The sequence below is a fragment of the Anolis sagrei genome, chromosome 2, assembly GCF_037176765.1.
Source record: "Anolis sagrei isolate rAnoSag1 chromosome 2, rAnoSag1.mat, whole genome shotgun sequence".
Taxonomy (NCBI): domain Eukaryota; kingdom Metazoa; phylum Chordata; class Lepidosauria; order Squamata; family Dactyloidae; genus Anolis; species Anolis sagrei.
In genome coordinates, this window is record NC_090022.1 from 253,755,355 (window position 1) to 253,779,556 (window position 24,202).

Here is a 24,202-nt window from a genome sequence, read left to right on the forward strand (position 1 = left end):
TTGTTGGATTTTCTTAGTGGGTCTGTAGATAGTTTGTAGGTTGTGTCTCCTCATCAGCTTCTTTACGAAGTCAGTGGTTCCCTTGATGTATGGCAAGAACACTTTTCCTCTGGGTGGATCTTTCTCTTTACTCTTGTGGCTTGTTCTCGGTCTTCCAGCTATTCTGATGTCTGTGATGGAGTATCCATTAACCTGTTTGTAGGTTGTGTCTCCTCATCAGCTTAGGTGGTTTAGGTTTAGGTGGTTCAGTTCACCTTGGAGGAGGTGGGGTTTGCATATCCTTTTTGCATGGTCTGCCAGGGCTTTAATGGTGCTTCTTTTTTGACTTGGGTGATGGTTGCAGTTTTTATGTAGGTATCTATGTAGATTTTCCTTGGCTTGATTTGGAAGTGAGCTTGGTAATGGAGCTCTCTTCTCCCCACCCCAAAACAGGAAATGGCTCAAATTTTCCAAATTCGTCAGCATCTGTCATGTATTTAGGAAGCACAAAAAGGTGCTACCTTCCTCCCTTGTCATCCAAGTTGTAGAAAGTTGTCAGTGGTAGAGAATCCACTCCAGCTTTTGAGCGTATTGTTCTAGGTGATGAATCAACCCTACCCTCTAAATCAGTGGTTCTCAACCTCGGGTCCCCAGATGTTTTTGGCCTACAACTCCTAGAAATCCCAGCCAGTTTGCCAGCTGTTAGTTTGTCCCATTTGTTACTGATGAAATAGTTTGTCCCATTTGTTACTGATTCACTGGATCCATTCTATTTGAGATTAAACATTGGATTCAGGTCCAGATATTTATGATTTCTGGTGACATTACTGCTTATGACTTGTAAAGAAGTTACTTTCATAAGAGAAGTGAAAGCATGTGTCTCTTCTTGTACTGTGCTTTGTTTTCTAAGCACCCTCAGCTTCAAACGCTTTCTGTAAAATAGCTTTGACATGTTTCTGGGATGTAATGAGATAAATGGCTGAACAGCTGGATCAGAATAAAGTGCTTTTTAAAGACTGTGAGAACCACCTTTGATGATAGATAGATAGATAGATAGATAGATAGATAGATAGATAGTTTTGATGTGGATGCATAGTATTTACTACTTCTTTGTGAAATAAACCCACAATGCTAATAAAGAACAATTGTTTGTAGGTGCCAGGTCGACCTATCAACCCTAAGCAGAGAGCATACTCATAAGCTGGAATTATCTCTGGAAGAAGGAGAAGGGTATCTGGTACTACTAGTCACCTTGACTGCTTCTGCTGCAGTCAGCATCTCTGACCTCTCAATCAATGCCTTGGAGGACCCAAAGGAACTGGAAGAAATACTAAAGAGATATGTACGTATCTTCCTGGCCAGAGATTATGGTGAAATATTGACAAAGAATGTTTATTTATTTATTTACCGTTTTTATATACCACGTAGAGCGTGTTGCAGTAGTCTATTTAGGATGCTGAGTGGTGAACGGGAAATATAGCTCAATAGTACTAAACATCATTCACATTGTTGCATTCGGTTTGTTCATTCAGGAAGCAGTCTTATGGTAGCTCAATTAATATTCACAGCTAATGCCTAGATTCTGTTTGGCATTAGCTGTGATTCTGTGAAAGATTAATCCTATTAGTGCTTTCCAATTAGTTATTGTTACTAAGTATGCTACTTCAAACCCATTTCAACTTCAGTAACTATGTGTTCTTAATTAATGCCAATCCCAAATGAAAAATATTGTTAACAAGTTATTCCGTTGCATTTTTTAAACTCAATATAAAACCAGGTAGTTCAAGAATCCAAAAATACACAGATCGACTTTGTTCGGAGTATTGTTCAAAACATTACCAGAAGCCCTCTCCCATCATTGAGAAAGAATGAAGTCACTCTTTGTTCTGCTGTGGTGATACTAAATTTTAAAATTCTATATTGAATATTTTCAAAACAAAATATTTTATTTCCCAGCATCCTCACTCATCTCATGTAAGCATCTGTGTAGTTTTAGTAAAGCAACAGCAAGGGGAGCTCTTACTCCAGCATTTTGTCATACCGAACTCACTAAAACTGACTTACTATACACAAAGAAGAAAAGAAGAAAAGCCATTTCTACCTAAAATTACAAAGCTTTTATTGTACAGTGCTGCCAGGTGTTTAGAAGCTTCTCTAGACACTCTGCCATTAAGCCAAGCTCTGACTAACAAAGGGCTGTTTAATTTTTTTTTATTTTAAAATATTCCTATTCCCTGGCTGACATCCTTTCAATAACTGAATTTAATAAAGATGTACCTTATCAGGCTCTGCAGATAACATGAAGTGCTAGTACTAATGCTGTACAATATTCTTCAAACAGATTAGCAGGATGTGCGCTTCAGCAAATTTATTCTACCTATCTCCACTGAATCAGCTGTCTGCTGGTACTTGTACAAATCATACACCAATAGTGTTATCATAAACACAGTTTAATAGAGGTGACTTAGCAAGACTAAACATTATATTTCCTAAACCAACTGAGAGCTAAGATACTGTGTACTCTTTTTGAAAAACTAATAACTAATAAGTATTATTTCAGATTTTGGTAAAAGACAGTCTGTTCCATCAGATGAGATCTTAATAGATATAATGCATTTCTGATAGATTAATTGTAGTGATACACATTTCGATCGCAAATAGAACTATATATATTTTTCTCAAGATCATCGGGTCAACATGAAGCAAATGATACTGGCTATTCTGATAACTTTATAACGTTTCAGAAATGTTGTCCAGGAAAATCAAAACTTTTTAAAATCTTGTTTTTTTCCCCTAATTATAGAATTTAGAGAAGCAACATGATTTGTAAGAAAAACATGAGCATTTTTTTTCAAAGTCTGACATGGAGAAATGATGATCCTATTACCACGATTATTTCAAATATTAGAACATTTACTTCTAAACTGAATTAAATATGCTGCTGTAATCGATGCATAGACACAAAATGGCAGAATAAAGAACGTAAACACAGTGTGTTTCAAGCTGTTATAAATACCTTTGTATTGTTGCCTGCTTCATCTCCAGCATGTGTAACTTTGCCTTTTGCGGAATATATAGTAAACTGTTGTTTTGCAACCAGCAAGACAAAGCTTTCCATTTATTAGGTTTATTTTATACAATATTAGTTTTAAGGCTTTTCTTACAGCATTTAAAATGTGTTTTATGCCAGGTTTTTTTGTAAGAAACATTTTAAACGAGCTGACCCTGCCACCAGATCAAATAATCTTGGGAAATGACTCTTACTGTCGCCTCGCCGTTTGTAGCTGAACATCAGAGCCCTACAAATTAAACAGGCATTACTGTTTGAACCATTATTTTATCACTATTGTATGGAAAGATTAATTCCTTTTGGGATGGGGGGGAAGGGACCATTATAGGTAGCAGACCAAGAGAGAGATTGTGTGACCTTTTCAGAACGGGAATGCTGAACCCCTGCTCCCCCTTGTCACAGTTTAAAAACCAGAGAAGCTAGTTTAGTGAAGAAGTTGTTAGCATTCCATTTTTATTATGACATTTCACAGTCATCCGATTTAATGTCCCTTGACCGGATTGTCCACCGTGAGACGATGGGCTTGAAATGTTATTTAGAGCATTGATAAAAGGTGAGCAGTTCTAAGATGACAGCGAGTCATAAGGCTGGTGGTGTGACATTAATTTTCTCCATAACAGAGATGGAATAAGACGTCATGGTGACAAGCTGTCAATCAGGACTGGCCCCTCAGTGTATCTCAATGCCATAGGATGGGGTATTGGTTCTCCCATAATAGACCTGAACTGAGATGCTCTCCCTGACAGCTGCTGCAGCCATACAGAAAATATATTATACAGCCTTTCATTAAAAAAATAAAGAGGACTCATCTCCAGAGCATTTCAATCTTTTCCCATCTATTGAGGGCTGAAAGGATTCACAGCAAATCATAGATTTCTCTGCTATGGAAATTTCGGGCCTCCGATGCCATCCTGTTTGGGGGCCTTCCATAATCGTAAATAAGGAGGCTGACAATCAGCTGATAAATCATTACTTTATGCTGCATGTTTAAAGTCATTTGCTTTTCACAAAATCCTACAATAATATTCTGCAGTATGTCACTGGCCCAGATTCTCAGAATATATGGTAAATTGCTCTCAATCAGCTGACTCTCTGAATCTGAAAGTTCAAACTATAATTACCCTATAGAGCCCTGACAAATAGTAACAAGTGAAATATTGCAGTACTGATGTATGTATGTGTGTGTATGAGAGATGGCGGACATGCTTATATACGGTACATGCAGATCGTGAAAACAATCAGCTTATGCTGATTATTGCACCTGAAATATGAAATGTGAGCTTTCGCTTTTTCAGTGCATATCCTTCATGTATCTGGATTGAGAAAAAACCACTAACCATTGGTCAAAATGGTAACAAATGACATACTACAAAGAAAATTTTGTATTCCGATGCTATCATAGTCTTTCAGAGGCAGGCAGTTTGCAGTAATGTAAACAGAGTGTAAAAAAGAGAATGTACTTTCTCTATACTTAGTCCTATGATTACACAAATTTCTGATGGACAAATATTTAGGAAATTAAAAATTAATCTCAGGTTTAAATGGATTGCGATTCTGTGAAACATCGTATCTATAAATACATTTATACATGAGAATTGATGTGGCATATAACTGCATCGGCTGACTCGGTATGCCAAGGTCAGATCTTTTCTGTACGGGATAAGCATCTTATGAGATTTACATTGTGAGCTTTATCTCTGATTCTTATTGGCAAAAATATTTACTTAACATTTTAATAGTTCATGTTTCAAGCAGAAAATCCACACACACACACACACACACACACACACACATTATAGCGCTAATGATTATCCATCAAGCGGCAATACAGTAGGCAAGATTATTAATTTGTACTTTTATTAAAATCTGGGTTTTTTTTAAGAGTCTAATAACATTCCAATTTTGAAATGAGATTTCTTCCTGCTGCCTGTCTGCCCTGTTTTGAAAGGCCAAAACTTTGTAATAAAACATTGAATAGCATTGGGAATTCTGTTAAGCTATCCATTATATAGATTTATTAGGCATTTAATTTATACTTTTAACAAATATATGAACACAAAATATATGAGCTTTATAAAAAAGAGAATCTTGTGAAAAAATAACAATTTTTCCCTTCTTAATATGAAATTGGAGCTTTCAAGGCAAGTGTTTGAAATTAATTACAAATATTTCTCAAAAACTATCACAGAACTATTGGAGAGAGATCTGTATTGAACATATAAGAACAGAAAAAGTTTGGTGTAGTTCTTCAATTTTTTTTAATATACCATATGTATTTTATGGTCCATTTTATCTATGTACTTTAATTTAACTGTGTTGCTTCAAGCCCTGAGAAGAGGTACAACATGATGATGTTGATGAAAAACGTTCCCTAAAACATTCCGTGTATGCTTGCTATATAAATATGGGGTTCTAATTTACATATTAAGTACTGGCTGTATCTGTACATCCATCATATTCCTTAGTGTGTGTTGATGCATTATGATCTGGGCATAATCATCAGCACCATTCTGATGCATTGATTATTCCAATTAGATATTGAAATATTTGAAATAAATAATGCACCAACATGAAAGAGAAAATTCAAGGTTTTAAATTAAACATCTTAAAAGTAAATGGTGGAATCAAAAATAGATGTTTTTGACAATGAATGGAGAATAGGATATATAAAATATATCTCATTGATAAGAAATCAGCAAAACTATTTTAATAATAATCAACTAAACCATTGTAAAAACCGAATGAAAGAAGAAGAGACTTTCCCTTGCTAGGCAAGTCTGATTTGAGATCTTTACATATCTGTGTTCTAGAGTCTACTGCGCATGCTTAATAACATCAAAGATGTGGGATTTCTCCAAGTGAAGGTCATCAGAGCAGAAGGATTGATGGCAGCTGATGTTACAGGCAAGAACTATTTTATTTTTTGTGACATTAAGAATTCAATACAATAACTTTTTAGAAAACCAGCAGTGTGGACAAGGATATGACAATTAAGTCAGGAGGGTTGGTTGTGATGAGTTCTATATCTTATGTCTTAAACCCACTTTGCAAACAAACCTGTGCCTGAACTTTTGACAGGCCACAACCTTCCAATCGAATCTTAGTTAAGTCATTTACTGAAAGGGTGAAATGATGCATCCCATTGCCTCCAAAAAAAGAACTCACGAGCTTCATGTTGTGAAGCTTCATTCTCAGTGGATTACAACAGATACAGAGTAATCAAATTGAAATATTGTGTTGGATAAAGTTGTCACTGTTCATGGTATGACAAGTTTGCATGTGTATCTACAGTATTTTTTAACAAAAAGCAAAAAGAAGTTGAAATAAATGAATTTTTTTATAATTTCTCTCTGGAAATATAATAGATTTATGTAAGCATTCTGGATCATGCATCTTGCTCTGTTTATTTTGTTTACATGCCATCGTTCTTTCACAAATTCAAGGTGACATACATGAGTTTTGACCCTGTTGACAAGACCCACACTTTCTTAGGTTGCTGTGTCGTTTCTGATCAAAACATGCAATTACCATGCACTTGGGACTTCATTCCCTTATCCAGAGAGCTCTGTTTGCCAAAAAAGTGTTATAATGTTCTTACATTTCAGGAAGTAGGTACATCCTCCCAAGTTGGTTATCTAGTCTATGTGTTCAGAAGTAGAACCGGGCATTGCAAATGAAATCCTTCTTCTTTCAATGATTTTCCTTTTATAATCTTGCAATCATTATCAATCTGTTTTCCTTCATGATTATTTAATAACTGATTTTTTAAAATTTGGTTAATTTGTATTTACATCTTGCCTTCAGGTGCTGCACAAATGGAACTTTTACATCATTTACTCTGTGTGATCCCTTGGGCTCTCCAAAATCTATTCTGTAGAGTTCCCTAATTTTCTGGAGCAAATATCGAAAGTATGTGTGTGTGTGTGTGTGTGTGTGCGTGCGTGCGTGCGTGCGTGCATGTGTGCAAGGCATGATATAGGTTTGATATGAATGATCAGGTTTTCTGCCAACTTAAAGTTACCCCGTGAATTACATAGGGATTTCTTATGCGAGGAATGCTCAGAGGTGATTACTCTCTCCTAGTTTTCCTATTATATTGGTAGACGTTAATTGGGTTACTATTTATATTTCAAGATCCACAGCAGTGATATCATGAGCTATGTAGAAAACAAATCATTTGTACCTGATTGTAGAATAATATAGTGAGTGAAAGGGGGGATAGTCCACAGCAATCACTGATGGGTCAATTTTTTCCCATTTACTGTGTGATTTTCTGGTATTATCTGTACAACTTGATATGGAATGTATAGAGAAGTTACTCCACATGTGAAAGACTTTAGAGACATTGCAGTGTTAGCTTAGGGGATGAATATATATATATATATATATATCGATATATCTTCTAACAATGTTGAGAACAGCTATATATACATTCTGAAAAGTAGTTTTCTAATTTGGTCTCAAAGGTGCTACAGGATTTTTCCATAACCCTTTATACATGGAAGAGTCCTTGGTGCTCATTATGTATTTATTAATTTGATTGATTACCTGCTTTTTTCCTAATCTGTGTCTCAGGGTGGTTTACCAAAAGACAAACAAAAAGTGCTGCAGACAAAACACACACACACGCACACACATATATATAATCAAGCACAATTAAAGAAATTTCAATATTAACTTCCAATATTGGATTATTTTCCAGATTATTACATTTGGATGAGGTGGAAATAGTTGCAAGAATTGCTTACAATTTAAAGTTTGAGCAATATTAAGAGAAAAGTACTTGTTGGTTGGTTTAAAATATTATATATTGTTATATTAGAATTCATAGACACAGCTGTATTATTTTGCAATATCAGTATGCAGAAGGATCTTGTAGCACCCTAGAGACTGACTGAGAGAATGAAGTTGGCATCATAAATTTCATAGACTAAATCTTCTTCAGATGCAATCTAAGAAAGTAGACTTAGGCCATGAAAGCTTATGCTACAAAATTCCTTTGCATATTGCATATTGTTAGATGAGTTTTGTTACTTACACTTGCAAATGTTTACTATGAAAGTTCTAGTTTTTCATTGTGTGGTCCAACAATGGGAATCATGGAGCACAGATATGGTTGGATGTAACTCTCACGATTCCTCCCTTTTTGTCATGTATTGATGCTGAGATGTGCAGTTATACAGCATCTGGAATTATTTCCATGACTGTGAAACATTTAATTAATTATATATAAATAATATGAACTACATGGACATAAAAATGATGTATAGACATCTCCCACTAATAAATATAGGGGCATGATAGTAAATAAAACACTTGTATAGTATGTCCTTGGCATCCACTGGAGTTTGGCACAGTGGTATAGTTACTAGAAGTACAATTTCAAAATCAAGATTTGCCTTTTGGATTTTTGGTTGAATCTGTGAATACACAATCCTTCAAAAGTATGGCCAACTTTACATATAAATAAGGCCAGTTTTCTGTGAGCCCTTACATTGGAGTTAGTCCAATTAAAATCAAGGAGGCCTGGTGCATGTATATGTGCCGTCAATTCACATGTCAGTTGTCATGAGGTTTTCCACCTTACAACAGCTTCTGAAATATGCTGGCATTCAAGGGTTAATTTCTTTGGGAAATACCAAATTTCTTAACAGCACCTGCTACTATGAACATGGCAATGGGCAGTCATCACCATTATAAGGTGACACACCCCTATATTTTATATCTATATTAGGATAGTCTTATCAATACCTACATACTCGACATCCTCCAGCAGCACGCTAAAGCCATGACTATCAGCTCAGCTCTCTGTTAATGGAGGAGTGTCTGTTTTGAAACCCTAATTTAGCTCTTTTTATCTTTTATTTGTCCACTTAGCTTATCAAATTTTCAGTCAGAACCCAGAATTTGACTGTATGTCCAGGACACTGGTATTTTTTGTCTAGTGGTCATTGTAACATTAGATATCTTTCCACTACATGTCATCGGGTGTCCTTTAATGCACTGAAGTGAAGGGTTCATTTTAATGTACATGTACTTTCCTGATTACAAATGTGCAGGCTCCGTTTTACCATGTTTACATTCCAGAAAGTATCTGGCAATTTTCCCAGACTGGAAAGTGAAACCATTTTTCATAATCCTGAGTAATACAGAGGCATACTTTCACAAAGCTACTTGCTTGAATAAGCACTTGTGCTCTACGTTTTAAACGATACCGAGTTGTATTCTATTTTTTAATATTATTTAAGCATGCCGAGAAATTGACAAATGAATATGTCTAGACTATAACATTACTTCTGACCAAATATGCACAGGATTGCAGTATAAAGTAGATGTATGTTTCTACTTTGTTATCTTAAATATACAGTGGGCTTTTCAAATCTGTAAGTCCTGAATCCTCGATTTTCACCAACCATGGATTGTCATGTTCTATACATAAAATGGTGGTGAATGCGGATGTAATGAGGTATCCATGAGCTCATCTACAGTTTGATATCCATGAGGAATCCCAGAATTGTATCCCTGTGAATCCATATGGATTATTCTATAAAATTTGAGTTATTGAAACTTTACTTATGTGACTAGAAAGTGTGTTAAAAGATGCTCTTGGCCATGTGTTAAGCACCATCACTAGATGTGTCACTCTTCCCACTGCAGTTGACATGGATTCTGATGCTCAGCCAGCTTGCATAATTCAAAGGCCTGCATAATCGGGGCTCTAATCCACGCGGGGAACCTTTGATTAGTACAAGAAGATCCCTGTTTCAGAACATGTTGAACAGGGTGCTGATAGATAGATGCATTAATTTTGCCATTTTATATAGAGGGTGCCATTTTACAGGATGCCATTTTACTATGTCACTTGAAAATCCACTTTTTGTGATCCACGAGGGGTCCTGAAATCAAAGCCCACTATATCTTAAAAAGAGTATGTGCAAAATCGTGTGCCAAAGTCTTATACAAATAGAACAATTCCCCAAAAAGGAGCAGCTGAGGAAGGGGTACCTTTTTATGTGATGGAATCATCTTTTAGATAAACAAAAGAAGATTTTTACTTATAAAAGTGGAAGTAAGACCTTGATTGTTCGAAACATGCAGTGATACATGAAATCATATTTTACGGGGAGAGAGGGAGGCTTCTTTGACTTAGACTAAGTTAATAAAGGTTTGCTAGCACATAAAGCTGTGCATAGATGTTTGTAAAAGTGACATCACTTTTAATATAAACATAATTTGATAAATTTTGCTCTTGCTTCAAAACTCATAGCTTTATATATTTTGTACAGTGGTTACCAACCTGTGGCCTGTGAACCACCAGTGGTCAGCAAGAACTAAAATATGGTCCACGGCCTACACCTTCGCAATGAGAGTGACTGGTCTCGCAAAACCCTCTTATAGTGCCAAGGCATATTAAATTATTAACTGGGCAAGCAGATGATGACTACTGAATGGCATATGTTCTTTATCAGAAATTACAGCTGATGTGGTCTATGCAATGCAGATTTCTGAATCAGCACCCCAAATAATCAAACTGAATCTAAAGTTGATCAAAAACTGATTTGTAACCCTTTGGGTACTAATATTGGAGAGTGATCCCTGGTCAAAAAAAGGTTGGAAACCACTACTTTAGTAATAGTTCAAGACTTCTTCATTTTCAGGAAAACAAGAAAACTTATTTGAGAATAAATGCATCACTGCCATTGCATTAGCTTGTCAATCATGATGAGTAGTGATCAAGACTTGTGGTTGGTGTCATACGGTGCAGTTACAGTGCTTTGATATCTGTCACACCTTCATCCTACAGAATCCTGAGCTTTGTTTTTGGGTAGACCCCTAAAATCCCTTGACAAAGTCCTAAAAGTACAAGTCCCAGATTTGCGTAGGATGGAGCCATACCAATTATAGCAATATAAAAGTGCTATAACTGTGGAATATAAAAGGAGCTTCTATTAAATATAACTAAAATGTGCTATTTTTTAATCATTAAATTTTTTGATACTGAGCAAAATCCCAGTCAGAATTTTTATCAGAAAATTAATGTAAAAATGGTTAATGTTATTCATGTGAAAAATGGCAAGAGAGAGAAAATAATCATTCTCTTTTTAATTACTATTGATCATCCTGTTATTTATGATGATAATAATGATGACAATAGCAGCAGCAGTGTTCTTTTCTGAGGAAGCATGAGAGAGCATGTCTAAATGAGGGAGGATGGCAGCTATCAAAAAATCATTTTACATTTTTATTTTATTTTATGTAAAGTAAGGCAAATTTTCACTTATTCCACGTGAAAATTCGCATATTCTAAGTGGTAGCTAACAATTTGAAAAGTCAAAATCCAAAGAAGAAATCCAACTGAATTGTGTAAATGATTTGTAGTGCAATGCTGTGTAGATGTGCACACAGATGCAAATAAATAGCAAACTATTTGAGATGTTTTATGGATACCCTTTTTGTGTTGCGTCTTACCTAATTTGAAAATAGGCTGTTGTAAAGCAAACCTTGTCAAAGATATCCATCTGACTTTCTGCTATGGCATTACTTTTGGTATGAAATATTTTCTAATTTTATAGCATTAATGTTCCTGTTGAAAAGCCGGTGTTTATTGTTTCGTTAGGTGTTTTCATAGTGCATTACTTATTAAACTATTGGCAGTAGATTACTTAAGAAATAAGAACAGTGCCGAAGCTAAATCTTTTATCTACTGTTATTAAGTGAACCTTCTTCCCCCTTACGAAACAAGAACCAAGACTCATTAGTAGAGCTGAATTGATGCTGCATTTGACAGGCTGCCTAGAAAACAGTTTATTTTTTGCTATCTGTGGGTTTTAATTAAGATGTGTTCAATTATAGTCCCCTGGCCCACCCGCTCCCCCTCCTTGCTGTGTCACAGACTGGCGATCAGGGCGCTTTCAGATGGTCCAGCCCATGACTTTGACCTTCTGCGCAGTCCAGCGTTCCCTGGGGAACCGTTCAGCTCATGAGGTCTGATTTCACACTTCCAGGATGCCTCAGCTCTCTTAACAATGACAGGGAGACAAAGCCCTTTAGAACAGGCCGCACAGGGACTTGTTTAAATTGGAAACTAGAGAGGAGTCAAGGAACAAGGTTATGGACTATAGAATAGTGCTTTTAATAAAGAGCTCACAGCTCTGGTTTAGCTCAAAGAGGGTTACCTCTGTACAATTAATTGAGCCATTTATCTAGAGCATCTTAGGCTTCTAATTTCTCATAGAATGTTGTAATAAATATTAACTGGAAGACAAACAAAATATGAATAAAATGGATTTAAACTCAGATTGAAATGCTTTTATATTTGTTTAATCTTTAAGATATTTTTGCTTGAATTTTACGCCATTCCCCTAATTGTATAACATTTGGGATTTTCCTGGATAAAAGATGGATTTTGGTTGACGGCTTATCATCCTTGGCTTTATTGTCTTCGGTGTTTCAGCTCTTCTTGTTAGAGGCCGAAGGGAATGCAGCTTGAAAGATGCACTCATCCTGAATGCAAAGAAAATTCCCAGAGAACTGAATGCTGTAACTGTTTAGTATCATAGACTTTTTTTTGTCCTGCTGTCCTTGATGAACCCTGTATAACAACTGCTCACCCCAGAGCCAAACTGAAAAAACCCTAACTTCATACAAAAGTTCAGTTCTCCGGTTTCATTGGGACAGATATATATGTAGTATCAGGCAAAGTATTCAATTCAGTCAATGAAAAAGTTGTAAATAGAAAGCTGGCAGAAAATTACATACGTTGTTGGTATAGCAGAAATGCAGATGACTCCAATTGCAATTGAAATGTTGCTCTAATACTGGGGTGAGAATCACACGGACCTCCAGATATTGTTGACCATCAACTCCCAGCTGTCCTGACCAGCATATATAATGGGGAGGAATGCTGGGAGTGCAGTCTAGCAACATGATGGGTAGCATGATTGCCAATCCTTCTCTAACAAAAACAGAAGAATTTTCTTGAATCCAGTGAAGACCTGATGGCTCCTGCACTTGGCTCACTGTCTCTACTAACTACAAATTACCACTGACATCATTTCAGTTAGGACAGTTTTACAAGAATGTACTATCCTTCTATTTTTATGTATGGTTCTACAGGGATTTCAAACTCATCTGAAACTCTTAACAAGGTTCTCTGTGTCAGAATTGTACCATCAGTTGGCCTCAGAGAGGTCTCTGGGTTGTTTTTCATGTGGATTTGCAAAATTGTCATTTGTATATTTCCTATTTATAAGTATTTTAGGATGGCATGCATGAGACAGATAAATAAACAAATCATGAAACACGTAGCATACAATATCTCATCAGATTCCACAAGCTGAGAAAATGAAAAGCTATTTTATTGGTTCTGAAAGACATTGACAGACTCAAACAAAATAGAATTCTGTAAGCAATATGTGACAACTAAAAAGCCCATTTCTCAGTTGCCTTCTGCCACTTCTCATAATAGGGAACCCTGGAAAAGAAAATCTAAAGATTGTCTAAGAGACCTGCACAACAGTGTCCTCTGGCTTTAGATGTCTGTCAGAGGGCGAGGACACAAGAGCTGAAAGTTCACGTTGTTCAGAATAGTGTTCTCCAATTGCCACCTTGCACTGTTCATTGTTTTGCCTACATATTTCACTTTGAAGAGCATTTAACATCTTGACAGATAATTGTAATATTTAACATCTAGACAGATTGTAATAAAGGTAATAAAGGCATGCGTCACATGCTTGTATATAATGGGACTTGTGCATCCACAGATTTTGGTATCCACTGGGGCAGGGAGGATATCCTGGAACCAAATCTCAGTGGATACCAAGGATTGCATTTCTGTACACATTTTCTTTAATATCTGAAACACATCACTACATTTATTGCATATATCAACACAAGTAGGAGAAACCATCCCTCAGTGTTGTGTCTTCTTTATCTGTCCCAGCCCCTTTTCCATTTTTTGACAAGGCAGGTTCTTAAAATTACTGGGAAGTGTGACCTTTGATGTATCTAGAAATCATTACAGTCATGCCATCCCTCCCCTGGAATCAACAAAATCAATTACTGCATCACTTGTTATTTGAACTCTCCTTTCCTGGTGTAAGTCTGTTCATCTTAAATATAACAAAGCTCAACACTTAGACTTGCTGGCATTTAACAATGCTCAGAGGTAAAAGAAGATATAATGAAGGTGGCAAGCAGGTTTCCAGTCACTCATAATGCTCAGCACAGAGGAAAAACTCTTGAAGTTACTGGTTGCTCTCAGGACTTTCCTCTAAGAAGAATAAGGGCACCTGAAGTTTTTTTTATCTGAGCTGGTAATGAATTACATTCAATAAGGTCACTTGGATTCCAATTTCAATAAATATTGTCATTTGATAATCAGTATATATGTTTAACAAAAAACATAAATGAGATATTGTTGCTCTATTGTTCCATTCATGCATTCTGGGTGAATAGTGAAGGGGAAGGGAAGAACAAAAATGCAAATACTGCCCCCTCTGCCCTTGTGAGTCTCCTCAAGGTCAGGTCAGAATTATCTTGGATTTTTCTCAAACTGCTTCTTGCTTTTTGCAAGTTGCAGGCCACTTTGGTCATCCTTCTATATTCTGTGTTAGGCACCACAGACAGGCTTCTGGTATGCTGCTGGGGAGGTAGTGGTGGGATTTGGGTGTGTGTGTTTTAAATGCATTTTAATTGCATTTATAATGTTTAACTGTTTTTAACCTAACACACACAGTACTATTTAAATTGGTTTTTGTTTTGTTTTTTGTATTCACTTTGTTTTAAATTGATCTAAGTCTGTGATTGTTAGCCACCTTCAATCCCCTTAAGGAGAAAGGCAGGATATAAAGTAAATAAATATAAATAAATAAGTAAGTAAATATCATATCTCCCAGGAAAGTTGTTATTCTCCTCACTCTAGGACTTTTAGTAGGACTCAGGGAATGAGGAAGGTAAAGAGATGGCAAATTAAGATGATGAAATTTTGTAACGGAGCGAGAAGAGGAAGTAAGAGAATGGTTTGATGAGATGAAAGAGAAATACATGCAGTGTACTTCAAAACAGAGAGTGGGACAAAAGTCATTAACACCATTTTCACTTCATTCAGTTCTATCTTTTAGCCCAGTTGTTTAAAATAAACATAATATTTAAAGTTTCAACTCTCTAATGTAAATGCAATTAAATTAGACTTTTCTAGCATGTTATTAACTACACTCATCAGTTTCCCTTCCACTAAATTTCTTACTGATGTGTATAACACTTTTTAAAGAAAAAAAATAGAAATTTGAAGGAGAGATAGGTTGATAGAATAGAAAAAGGAAAAAAGCAGCCTTCAGACTCCTCGGATTAAAAGCTAAAATGAAAATATTGGAAATGAAGCCAACCTGAATTAGGATTGAATATAGAAACTGGCTAGGTAAAAAATAGAATGAATGTCATGAAATGGTGGTATTTCATCTGCAGTACATCTTCCTCTAATTACAAAACTACTGCTAAACATTTCAACCTTGTCATTCTCCTTCCTATCTTGGAAATTGAACAGGTGACCATATGGATTACTGTTGTCATGAGATATATCTATCTGCCCTTGGCTCTTAGCAATGTAGAACAGGAACATTTTCTTAATGTAGAGCTGTTCTATAAATTACAATAGAGTTGAAAGCATTTACTGTTAAATTTCTTCTGGAATTAAACTAAGAACAAGTTGAAATAAATAATTGACACCTTGATATAAGCAAAAACAATGCATCCAGGCTTCATGTTCCTGTTGGCCAGAAGATTAAATGTCTGGTTTTACTGTAGATCCTTGCATGATGTTGCTCATGGCAAGCTCTATTTCTCCCTAGCTGTCTTAAATTAGCCATGTTTTTATTCTCTTCATATCTTGCTTTTCCTTTCTTGGTGTGTTAGAATCATAGAATTATAGAGTTGGAAGAGACCTTGTGGGCCATCCAGTCTAACCCCCACCAAGTAGCAGGAAAATTGCATTCAAACTACTCCCAACAGATGGCCATTCAGCCTCTATTTAAAAGCCTCCAAAGCAGGAGCCTCCACCATAGTCCGGGGCAGGGAGTTACACTGCTGAACAGCTCTCACCATAAGGAATTTCCTCCTACAGTTCAGGTGGAATCTCCTTTTCTGTAGTTTGAAGCCATTGTTCCACGTCCTAGTCTCCAGGCCAGCAGTAAACAAGCCTGCTCCATCCTCCCTATGATTTCCCCTCACATATTTATACACGGCTATCATGTCTCCTCTCAGCCTTCTCTTCTACATGCTAAACATGCACAGTTTTTTTTAGCTGTTCCTCATAGGGTTTGTTCTCCAGACCCTTGATCATTTTAGTCACTCTTCTCTAGACATATTCCAGCTTGTCAAACATCTTCCTTAAATTGTGGTGCCCAGAATTGGACAGTATTCCAGATGTGGTCTGACCAAGGCAGAATAGAGGGGTAGCATGACTTCCCTGGATCTAAACACTATACTCATACTTATGTAGGCCAAAATCCCATTGTCTTTTTTAGCCGCTGCATGACATTGTTGGCTCTTGTTTAACTTGTTGTCCATGAGGGCTCCAAGATTTTTTTCACACATACTGCTATCGAACCAGGAACCTCCCATTCTGTATCTTTGCATTTCATTTCTTCTGCCTAAGAGGAGCATCTTGCTTTTGTCTCTGTTGAACTTCATTTTGTTAGTTTTGGCCTGGTTGGCCTGGTTAAGATCATTATGAATTCTGCCCCTGTCTTCTGGAGTATGACTATCCCAATCAATTTGTTGTCATTTGCAATTTAATGATCATGTCTTCTAACCCTTCACTTAAATCAGTGGTCCACAAGAACAAAAATATGGTCTGCGGCCTCACCATTACTACACTGTTGCCTCAAAACCACGCGGCAACGAGAGCAACTGGTCTTGCAAAACTCTCTTATAGTGTGGAGGCAACAGGGATGAGCTGACTACCCATGAAAGATTACCATTAGCACATCAGCTCTAGATTATTAAATATGATTTTCTGTGAGTGAGCAGATAGCAACTACTGGATGGTATGTGCCATCCAATACAATTTTCCAATACAGTTTTCTGAATTAGCAACCCAAATAACCAAACTGAATCTAAAGTTGACCAAAACTGATTTGTAACCCTTTTGGTACTAATGGTAAAGAGTGATCCCTTGTCAAATGGTCTCTGTTCAAGTGATTGCTGATCAAGTGGTCCCTGGTCAAACCAGGCTCAGGATAGAACCTGTGGCATGCCACTCGTCACTTCTTTCCAGGATAAAGAGAAAGCATTGGTGAGCACCCTCTGGGTTCATTCACTTAACCAATTACAGATCTACCTAACCATAGTTTTGCCTAGCCCACATTTGACTAGTTTGTTTACCAGAAGGTCATGGAAGACCTTGTTGAAGGCCTTACTGAAATCCAGATACACTACATCCACTGCATTCCCTTCATCTACCAGCTTGTAACTTTATCAAAAAAAGAGATCAGATTAGTCTAGCATGACTTGTTTTTGATAAATCCATGTTGCCATTAGCGATGACTGCAATCTTCTGTGCTTTTCTATCTGAAAAGAATGCACTAGATTCTTCACTTGGCCATTTTTCTGGGAGTGGGTAAGGATTCACTTGATGCATTCAAGTTGATTGTCTTCCAGTAGCGTTGATGAAAGAGCTGAGATATTTGCCACTTAATGTTCATTCCAAATGTTCAAAATAAGAGCATCCCAGTGGCTAAACTGTAGAGCCTTGGAGAATACATCTCTGTGATGTTGTCCTTACCTTGTTCCCTTCCTCCCTTTCTAATAAAACCTTTGGTGTTTCCATTGGGGGACACTTTTGCTGCTTTCCTCATATCTGTTGTAATCTCCCAGGGATCTGTTTGTGAGCCTCCGCTATTTATTGTCTGTATGCCATTTTTATCCTGCTTTTCAAAAGGAACTTTTCCCAAGATAGCTTGCAGTGTTGCAAGAAAGTATGTGAAAGATGATTGTGGATAATTGTGGAAATTTTATAGTGGTAACATGATAACTCTTGTTAATCAAAATTTGTTCTTTTCTAAGTTTCCAATAGTGTTTATATTATCCGAGTCAATGTCTTATGGAAACAAAAACAATATAGAAATCAGATAAACAAGGACATAAGGATTAGAGTATGTGCAAAACTAAATGAACTTTTACATCAGTTCATTCAAAAGGAATAACTGGAATCAGGTGCTTCGGTAATTTGGTAGATCTTTATAACTGAATTAATCATAAACAACAACAACAACATATTTCTTTGAGAAATATTATAGCATATATGTATGAAACTTTGTGAATTTGAACAGAATTTAGTCTAGTCACTAAACATGAGTCTGCTTTCCTGCCTCAGATCTCGATTCTTGATAAAAGAAGTTCCAAACTGGAAAACCCCCATCAGAAAGACCTTCATGTTATCTAACAATATACTAACTGTGGGCAAGGTCTGAGAACTCCCAATGTCTCTAATTTATTGGATGAATATTATCATTGTAAACAGAATTGAATTTTTTTTGAAGTTTATATTATGGAGACTGGAAAAGAAAGCACTGAGGTATACATGTTTTGGGGAGTTATTTTTTCTTTTAATAACTATACATAGCATTTTTGGAAAAGGTGCAGATAAGTAATTTTTGATAAATAATTGTTGTGTGTCTTCAAGTTGTTTGCAGTTTGTGGATTCTTTGGATATTTTTTTGAAATCACTTTTTGTTTCAGATAGCTACTAAAGATTCAATTTCTTATGAGAAAATAAAACCTGGACAAGTGATATAGGTTCTGTTTAAAACAATGATCTCAACCTAATTGAACTTAATGAAAGAAAATTATATTAACTTCAAGTGCAGCTTGTGATTAACATGAATATTTATGTTACAATGATAATAGTGACAGGAAAACAACAACAGCACAGTGTTCAGTATTTGGTATAGACAGAGCTGTATAGTAGTCAGGGTGCCAAACTATGGTTAAGGAGAACCAAATTGGCAGTGAACCTTGTTGGGTGACCATCAGCCTGACAGCCACCTTCTTATCCCAACACTGACAACATCTGATGAAATGGATCCGAGTCCATGAAAGCTTATGCTTTAAAGATCTCCTTTTTTCAGTCACAAAGTGTCATAGGATTCCTTTGTCCCGTCCCCCCCCCCCCCTTTACTTAGCAAGGTTGTGGTAAAGAAAAAGTGGCTGATGATTACAGTTGGTGTTTAAAAGAATGATATAGATGTTGCCTTGAATCTCCTTGGAGGCATAGTTGGAATACAAAATATAACCAGCTGTCAGTTGGCTCTCAACTAAGTCTTAAGAATCAAAAATTTTAAAAAGATTATTGTCATAAGCAGGTCAAGAGTAATTGCTCTGTTAAGTGCTGATACACAAATGTATCCCATGGGCTGAGGGGAGGGTGGTTCTTTATTTTTTTCAGGAAATTATACAGAATGATAGGGGGTGTCAGTGTAGTACAACATCATCTCAGGAGTAAAGTAATTGTGTCATGTGAGGTAGATGGGCTTTGTCACCCCCATTTGCACTCTGTTCTTTGAAGCGAGGTAATCAGCTATGATTTTTTGCATTCAAAGTTGATATAGGAAGCGATCTTTTTGTCAGTGTATATGTCCCTAGAGATGGTTAATGACTTCATCATGTTGAAGCCAAATAATATTTACTTTTTTCCCATATATTTTTTGTGTCAATGCATAGGCAGTTCAGATATAAACTAAGACATTTAAATCAATCACACATTGTTGTTAGAGGTAATAATATATACATTAAGTTATGATGAAGCCTTGAATCAATATTGGTATTTTAAGGGACTCAGAAAACTTCATCTGTATGTTGAATTAATTATCAAACAAATTAATGTCATCCCAGTACCTTTAACCTGGTGAAGCTATGTATTCTGCAATTATGTTACATTACATAACTACTGGATTATATACAATTGCTTTATGTATTAGACTTACTATAATGAAAAAGCCCCAATGGATTGTATTGCAATAGTATGGTCATTAATATTAAATGAGTTGTGCCCGTCTGTTGTCGATGCAAACAAAGATTTATTAATAGGAGAGATCATCTGTAGGCATGGTGCAGAGTGTTATCAGTATGCTGATTTATTTATTTATAGTATTTATATTCTGCCCTTCTCACCTCGAAGGGGAGATCACAGAACATATATACGATGAACATTCGATGCCATTATACACTGTCAAGACAGACAACTATACGTAGATAGAGGTATATATAGGCTTTCCCATCTACGGCATCTTGGAGGCTGTGTTCAGTTCCAGCCATGGAGGGCCTTTCGTTCCATTTTCCCTGCTGAAGGTCTTTAGGCACTGCACCCAGTGTGCCAATCACCACTGTAAATCTTGCCAACTGAAAGGATGGCAGTTCAAAGCCCGGGTCAGGTTGAGCTCCTGGCCTTTAACCCAGCTTCTGTCTACCTGTCTACAAGCCAGTAAAGGTGGTCCCAGTGGTGATTGGCACACTGGGTGCAGTGCCTAAAGACCTTGGCCTGCACTTAAACACAATTGGCGCTGACAAAAGGCCACCTTACTGGGATCTTCATGCATTATTCACTGATACATCACCCAGTTCAAGTAGTCCTAGATACTTGGGAAGTGTCCGACGTGTGATCCAATACATCAGCCAGCAGAGTGATCTTGTTTGCTGTGGACTCATCTTATTATGTTTCAAATAATAATAATAATAATCATCATCATCATCATCATCATCAAATAACATGGGTGCTGCCTGTTTTGAAGTGTATGTGTGTTATTCATGCACACTCACATATATGTGTATGTATAGGGTGAGGCAGCATAACATATTTTTTTTAAATACGCACCATTCAGTTGGTTGAAAACATAGCGGAGTGCTAGTGGTCTTGTTCAAGAGGCGGGAGTATAAAGTTTTCTCCTGACACAGTTCAGTTGCCATCATGCGTCGGAACAGTGAGGAGTGTGCTTTTGCCGTTGAGGCCTAATTTTCAAGCGGATTTGGAGTGGCCGGCCCGCTCTCCAGATTTGGCCTCTTGTGATTTTTTTCCATGGGTTTTTTTTTAAATCCCGTGTTTATGTGAACTGTCCAAGAACCCTATAAGATTTGAAGACCAACATCCAGGAAGAAATTTCCAACGTAATGCCTGCTATGCTGGCATAAGTCATGACAAATGCCAGAAATCGGTTTACTCGGTATATGGAGTCACCTACCTAATTTGATCTTCAAAACTACGTAAAACAAAACTTTAGGTATGCACCTACATTATAAAAAAAATAAAAAATTCTGATTCATACAATGGGTTTTATTAAGTTTTGAAAAAAGGAAGTTATGCTGCCTCACCCTGTATATCTTGGTACATCATGGCCATTCTATGCTTAGTCATACCAAGCATGTCTACTCAGAAGAAATGCTAAATGAAATGTCCTCCTTAGTAAATGTGAATTGCAATGGTTTTGGGATTGCTTAAATTCCATTTTAAATCTTATTAAGTCAGTATGAGGAGTACCTGCACTGTATAATTAATGCTGTTTGGCATCACTTTAACAGCAATGGCTCAGTGCTATGGAATCCTTGTAGTTGTAATTTGATGAGGCACCAACGCTCTTTGGCAGAGAAGTTGTAAAACTATAACTCCCATGATTTCAAAGTGTACTTTTTCTACAGTGTAGATGCACCCACATATGATGAAACATAGTAACTGGAAAGATAATTTTTTAAACAATGATTAAATAGCAGATACACTAAATTCATGTTTTCTCTATCACATCCATATTTTGTTTTCCCTAAATTAAACCCAGACCGTGCTGTTTGAATTGTGTAAGTGCATTAAATTATTGAATGATCACTGTTGAAAATGGCGGATGGATTTACCTGTGGTCTCGGCTTCACAGATTTTCTAACCATCAAAACAATTACTTGATTAGTACCCAAAATTTGGTACATCTTTTCTGAATTGCAAAATTAACAGTGAAATATGTACAATTGTTTTAGATTTACAGTATGAGTTCAAGTTATATAGAAAGCAAAGATAATATTAAATTATTTATGAATGTTTTTCATTGGTTTTCATCTAGGTAAAAGTGATCCCTTTTGTGTAGTTGAGTTGAACAATGATAGACTGTTGACCCACACAGTATACAAGAACCTTAACCCTGAGTGGAACAAAATCTTCACCTTGTAAGTCTTAATATGTTGTTGCTTTCTATTTTGCCTTTAAGATTCATTCATCCTTTCCAAGCTGTCAAGACAAAATAGATATTTGGCTCTTTGACATTGTCTTATGAATGGCAATATTAAAAATCTCAATGTATATTGAGTTAGTATCATCCATGCTATGGAGCTAATTGGTTGAGATGACATTTAAAAAAAGATCTTAAAATATATTTTAAAATTGATCTGGCAACCCTTGCAAACTCCTCACTATTCCTAGTACAACTCACTTTACTCTGAATTGTGATCTTTTTGCTTCTGGATATGAAAATTATGGCCTAATGGAGGAAATCATAACTTTAAATCTTGGAAAGGGAGATTATTGCAATCAGATTGAAAACAGTGTGGTTTTTCTTTCACAGTATACATCTCATAGGCTTGATGTAACCAGAAATTCCCAAACGTGTGTTGACTTTTCTTTTCTTCCTGACTCACTGGATCCTTTGTCATATTTAAATTAATGTATCTGGAAGAAGGATCAGTGGAGATAAATAGGAAGTTAGAGAGGCATGTGAAGATTATGCAGAAGCTGGGTTTCCCTATATTTTGAAATGTATTGTCTTATTTCACATTTGTAAATCTATATGGCAAGGAAGGTGATCTATTACTGTTTTATAGATGAACCAGTTTTCTAAGTTTTACAATCTACCCATTGATCAATAATTAAACAAACAGATCAAATGGCCACTATGACTTGTGGATTTTTGCAAAACATGGTCCAAAAGATAACTTTTTCAAGTGCTAAGTTTTAATAGTTTGAGCATAATTTGTTTTCTATCATTTCAACATCACTGATTTACTAGAAATGGAGATGTGGGTCAATTAAAAAGCCAGAACCTAGTAGTACAGGAAGTACATTGCAGTCAGACTACACGATTTACTCACTGAGAAACTGTTGGTACATAGCTCTTTTAAGTCAGGGATACAAAATGTGTGGCCTGCCTGATGTTGTTGGGCTGCATCTCCCATCATCCTATAGCATTTTCTAGGCTAGACATAGAATGACAGTCCTTCAGAGGACCCACCCACTCCTCACCCTTGTGTTCAGCTTTCTTCTTGCTATTGTTCACTCAGTGAATGAGTTAGATATAGGAATTAATGTGAAAAGCCTATTTTTTTTGCTGGACAATCTAATGTTTTCCTGTCATTCTATTTCTTCCTTAGTTTCATAATATTCTAATATTGGGAGTTTTGTTGGAGTGAAGGTGATTTAATGGATTAAATGCATTTATCAGACATTCTCTTATTTGAAAATTAGGATTCTTAGCTTCAGTGTTCACTATTTTTTTCTAATTAAAAAGCTTCAGCTAAGACCCATAAAGCAAAAAGTCAAGTAGAAAAATATGCATTCAGGTTGTTACTTGCTATCTAAGTGATGTAATCAATAAAAAGCGGAATTGTTTCTCTTTAGCTGAATTGAAGGAACAGCAGAAAAGGCTAGCAGTTGTGATCTATTAAAATAAGTGACTTTCCTCCCTTCTCTCCCTGTCAGTCCCAAAAGTTCTTGAAACTGTTGTCATGAACATAAACTATAGTTTGTGAATCTGACTTCTTTTAACTAATCTTAGATGGAATTTGCTGTGGTTTGATGACACTTTACAAAGCATAGTTTCTTTAAAATGGAAGCAAATGTTTCCAATCTCTTTATATCTGCCATGTTGGAGAAAGAGATAGGAACCCTGGGAAAATTAAGGTCAGTCACATCATTATAAACAATGGTCAAGCACACAAATTAATCCAATATTTTGAAGTGCCGTAGAAGTTTAATAATATAATACCTGACAGAAACCAAATTTGCTTCCTACAAGTTGAGATTTTGTACTATACTCACAAAGGAGCAAATCATATCTACATGTAAAACACGTTTTTTATTTTCCTGTTACTTCTGCAGTGTAGTAAATCTGGAGACATGTTCATGAA

The 24,202-nt window shown here is 36.2% G+C and overlaps 1 protein-coding gene across 4 annotated transcripts in view; it reads left to right on the forward strand.

The window, feature by feature from the left end:
• Nucleotides 1–24,202, forward strand: part of MCTP1 (multiple C2 and transmembrane domain containing 1) — a 232,711-nt gene that overhangs the window by 126,302 nt on the left and 82,207 nt on the right. For all 4 annotated transcript variants that reach the window (XM_067464541.1, XM_060761792.2, XM_060761793.2 and 1 more), the window contains 3 exons: nt 1,135–1,321; nt 5,860–5,953; nt 22,147–22,249. In XM_067464541.1, coding sequence (XP_067320642.1) covers nt 1,135–1,321; nt 5,860–5,953; nt 22,147–22,249 — 384 coding nt within the window. The remainder of the gene's footprint in view (nt 1–1,134; nt 1,322–5,859; nt 5,954–22,146; nt 22,250–24,202) is intronic.